Source organism: Beta vulgaris, chromosome 9 (genome assembly GCF_026745355.1).
Source record: "Beta vulgaris subsp. vulgaris cultivar EL10 chromosome 9, EL10.2, whole genome shotgun sequence".
Classification (NCBI taxonomy): Eukaryota; Viridiplantae; Streptophyta; class Magnoliopsida; order Caryophyllales; family Amaranthaceae; genus Beta; species Beta vulgaris.
Genome location: NC_079210.1, coordinates 22,533,172 through 22,537,346, shown reverse-complemented (window position 1 = coordinate 22,537,346; position 4,175 = coordinate 22,533,172). Strand labels below are relative to the sequence as shown.

Below are 4,175 nucleotides of genomic sequence, written 5' to 3'. Positions count from 1 at the left end.
AGGTGCGAAAGTCTAATCATAATTGATGCCTTCTCTGTTGATTATAGCCTTGCACCACAAGCCTTGTTTTCTTTCGGACTATTGTGCCAAGATTATCCAACTTGTTTCTAAACACCCAACTAGTGTCAATGACCGACCTATCTCTTGGTATTGGCTCAAGGTTCCATAATTGGTTCCTTTCAAATTGATTCAATTCATCTTGCATGACCAGCACTTGATTTGGATAATTCAATGCCATCTTGTAAACAACTGGTTCTATGCTGGACAAGAAAGAGAAAAAGGCACAAAAGTTCAAGTAAGTTTTTTGGTTAATTCAAGTACTTATTTTGGTTTGATTTATGTTATGGTGAAAGTAACTCATTCTACCTCTCTTTCATAATATATCAATTATTTAGATTTTAATAAATGTATCCATTACAACATTTTAAAATATCATGTTATTAAAAATATCTTTTAAATAATACCAACTTTTAACCCTATAAGTGAATAAGTTAAAAAAATTTCACTAGTGATTTCACTTTTCTTGTAACATTTCATATTATATCAATTATTTTGATTTTTATAATAAATCGGATTGAATTGGGTATCTAGTGGGTCTAATAGTTTCGAGTTAGTTTTGAGTTGGGTTACGAACGGGTCTGAGTCTTGGATTATCGTCTTTAATTGGTAATGGGTTTGGATACAAGTCAGTGTATTTAGGTCGGAATATAATCTTGTATGTGTTGGTCAGTTTTGGAGACTGACCCTCTCACATCAAATAGTTTCAGATCGAGTCGGTATGAGGTTAACCCACAGGTTGAATTAGTATGAGTTGACCCACAAGTCGAGTCTGTTTTACACCTCTAGATTCAGCTTCAACCACAAAAAGTGGAAGCAATTCAGTTATGAAGAATTAACTGCTATGCAACGGAGCTAAAGCGTCGGGAAATTCCAAATTTAGATATTGGTATAATGATATTAGCTCAAAGAGGTCGAATTCTACTCAATTAAATGGTTTACGTCAACAAAAGAAAAAGAAAAAGAAACCGAAATTCCAAACGATGTAATGCGATTTCCAAATACTCCTTGTCTCTCATCTAACACACTTCGTAAAATCTGCTTCCAAGAAAACACCATTCCCTCAAAACTCCAACACCCATCATTCATTCCTCCTCAACCTCCAGACAACAAATTACACAAACTCTTAGAATCACGCATAATCTCTCTGCTAGATGTCTGCACACACCTCAACCATATCAAACAACTACATGCTCATATATACAGTTGTGGACTAGGAGAAAACAGCTATGTTCTTACCAAATTCATTCGTATTCTCACGAAGCTTAACTTTTCAATGGATGGTTATCCGCGCGCCATCTTTCACCAGGTTCAACGCCCACATTCCTTTCTTTGGACAGCTCTCATTCGTGGCTATGTGTATAACGGGCCGATTTATGAAGCTATAAGTTTATATTCTTGTATGAGAAGAAATGGTATTAGACCCACTTCTTTTACTTTTTGTACCTTGTTTAAGGGTGGTGCTAGTATGGGGGATGTGGGTTTGGGTTGTCAGTTACATGGGCAGATGTTCAAGTTTGGTGGGTTTGGGTCGGAGTTGTTTTTGCACGCGGGGAATTCGTTGATTGATTTGTATGTGAAATGCGGGGTTCTGGAAAGTGCCCGCAAAGTGTTTGATGAAATGCCTACGAGAGATGTTATATCTGGAACTTCACTCATTGTTGCTTATGCTAAGGGTGGAGATATGGAAGCTGCTACGGAGTTGTTTGTCGAGCTTGATGTGAAGGATGCTGTGGTTTGGACTGCTATGATTACGTCGTATGCACAGAATGCTCGACCTAAGGAAGCTTTAGAGATGTTTGATAGGATGCAGCGTTGTGGGATTAAAGCTGATGAGTTTACGTTGGCTGGTGTTATATCTGCTTGTGCTCAGCTTGGTACGATCAAGTATTCAATGCGTATTCGGGATATTGCGGAAAGATCAGGACATGGACCTGACAGAAATGTTGTTATTGGGTCTGCATTAGTAGACATGTATGCCAAATGTGGGAGAGTGGATGATGCATATGAGATATTTAAGGTCATGAGAGAAAGGAATGTGTACACTTACAGTTCAATGATTTTGGGGTTTGCGGTGCATGGTCGTGCTACTGAAGCAATGCAATTGTTCAATGAGATGGAGAAGACAGATATAAGACCAAACAATGTCACTTTGCTTGGGGTGCTTATGGCATGTAGTCATGCTGGAATGGTTGAAGAAGGCCGTCGGTTATTTGGAAGCATGGAGGAAACCTATGGTGTCACTCCCACAAGTGATCACTATACTTGTATGGTTGATTTTCTTGGACGATCTGGCCACTTGGAAGAAGCCCTTGCTGTTGCCAAAACAATGCCACTAGATCCCCATGGGAGTGTGTGGGGTGCGCTACTTGGAGCTTGTAACATTTATAATAATCCCGACATTGCTGAGGTTGCTGCCAGCCACTTATTTGAACTTGAGCCCAACAATATAGGAAATTATGTTTTGCTTGCAAACATACTTTCATCAGCTGGAAGATGGGAAAGTGTTTCAAGAGTGAGGAATCTTATTAAGAGCAAGGGTTTAAAAAAGTATCCTGCACGTAGCTGGGTGGAAGGAAAGAATGGAAGTGTTCACGAGTTCTTTGCCGGAGACCAGTCTCATCCAAGATCTTCAGAGATGAAGCAGATCCTGGAGGATCTTGTAGCTAGGTTGAAACTTCATGGATATGAACCAAATTTGGGATCAGTGAGTTATGACGTTAGTGATGATGACAAAAGGCAGATACTAATGGCTCACAGTGAGAAGTTAGCCCTTGCTTTTGAATTATTGACTACCGAGTCTACTCATACAATTAGGATTATGAAAAACCTCCGAATTTGTGAGGACTGCCACATCTTTATGTGTGGTGCTTCTAAGGTTGCCGGGAGGGAGATTGTTATTAGAGACAATATGAGATTTCACCATTTCCATGATGGAGCATGCTCCTGTGGTAATTTTTGGTGATATAGCTGTTACAAACTAATGTTTGTAGCTACTTCCTCCGTTTTAATTTAGTTGTAACATTTTCTAAATCACGGACTCCTAGACAATTTTTGGAGAGGAGAGAGATATAGAAAGAAAATAAAAGTGGTCCATGTGACAAAAGAGAGATAGAGAGAAATTATTATCCAAAATGAAAGTGTCACAACTAAATTGAAACTTCGTAAAATAGAAAACGTCACAACGAAATTCAAACGGAGGAATTATATAGTTTAGCTATCACCCTACTGATAGGATGGTGATAGTGTACTAGATGATATGGATTCTGGTGCTTGGAGTTAGGCTGAACACAAACCCTTCAGTGAAATATGTGGGTGGGCATTTGTGTGCTTCTGAGAGTTTGTAAAGCATTTAATTGAATTGCCCCAAATTTTCTTAATCCCTTTGCTTCTGCTAAAGTTCCTCATCCCATCGGATCTTTTATTTATTTTGCTGCCATGTATGGTATCGCAAATGTACGCCATTATTTTCTCATTTTACTTCATCATTGTTTGAAATATTTTCTTCTTTAAGTGAGTACTGTCGAGCGTCGAGTCGTCGCTGCGTGTGCGAGCGAGCGAGTACTGTCGAGCGTCGAGTCATCACTGCATGTGCGAGTGAGCGACAGGAGTGTCAAGCAACGAGTCCTCGCTGCTGCTGTCGAGTGTGCGAACGCTCGAAGTCGAGGCCGCAGGAATGTTGTGTGTGTGTTGCACGTCGGGTGCTACTGTGTGTGTGCGAGCAGTCGAGGGTCGTACTTTGTGTGCGAAGTGTGGTCGAGGTTGTGCGGGTGTGTTGTGTGCGTGCTAGGCGAGGTTGGGTGTCGAGTTGTGCGAGGTAATGGTCGTGCATGTGTGCGACGAGTGGCGTGGTGTTGTGCGAGTGGTGTGCAAGTGTGATGGTGCGTGGCTAGTGTGTTGTCGGAATTTCGTCACCGGTAATTGCCGTCGGCGAGTCACTTTGGTATAAAGAAAATAAAATTCTTCTTTTCTTCTTTAAATTTATGTATATAATCTGATTTTGTAATTCTAATGTATCTTTGATCAAGTTTGTAATTTGATTAAGATTATAATTTGATTAAGTTTGTAATTATAAGTAAAGTATAAAATAAGTAAAAGAAATCAGATTTATAGTTATA

General features: G+C 39.7%; 1 protein-coding gene across 1 annotated transcript; it reads left to right on the top strand.

Annotated features, from left to right (window-relative positions):
- The first annotated feature begins 777 nt into the window (after positions 1 to 777).
- Positions 778 to 4,175, top strand: LOC104903039 (pentatricopeptide repeat-containing protein At5g44230). Its single transcript, XM_010691012.4, has one exon. It carries the CDS (start codon positions 1,046 to 1,048, stop codon positions 3,020 to 3,022), a length of 1,977 nt encoding a protein of 658 aa, XP_010689314.2. The 5' UTR covers positions 778 to 1,045; the 3' UTR covers positions 3,023 to 4,175.

Bases quoted from the DNA above. Each gene is read 5' to 3' on its own strand.
- LOC104903039 (XM_010691012.4), top strand. From the start codon at position 1,046: ATGCGATTTCCAAATACTCCTTGTCTCTCATCTAACACACTTCGTAAA.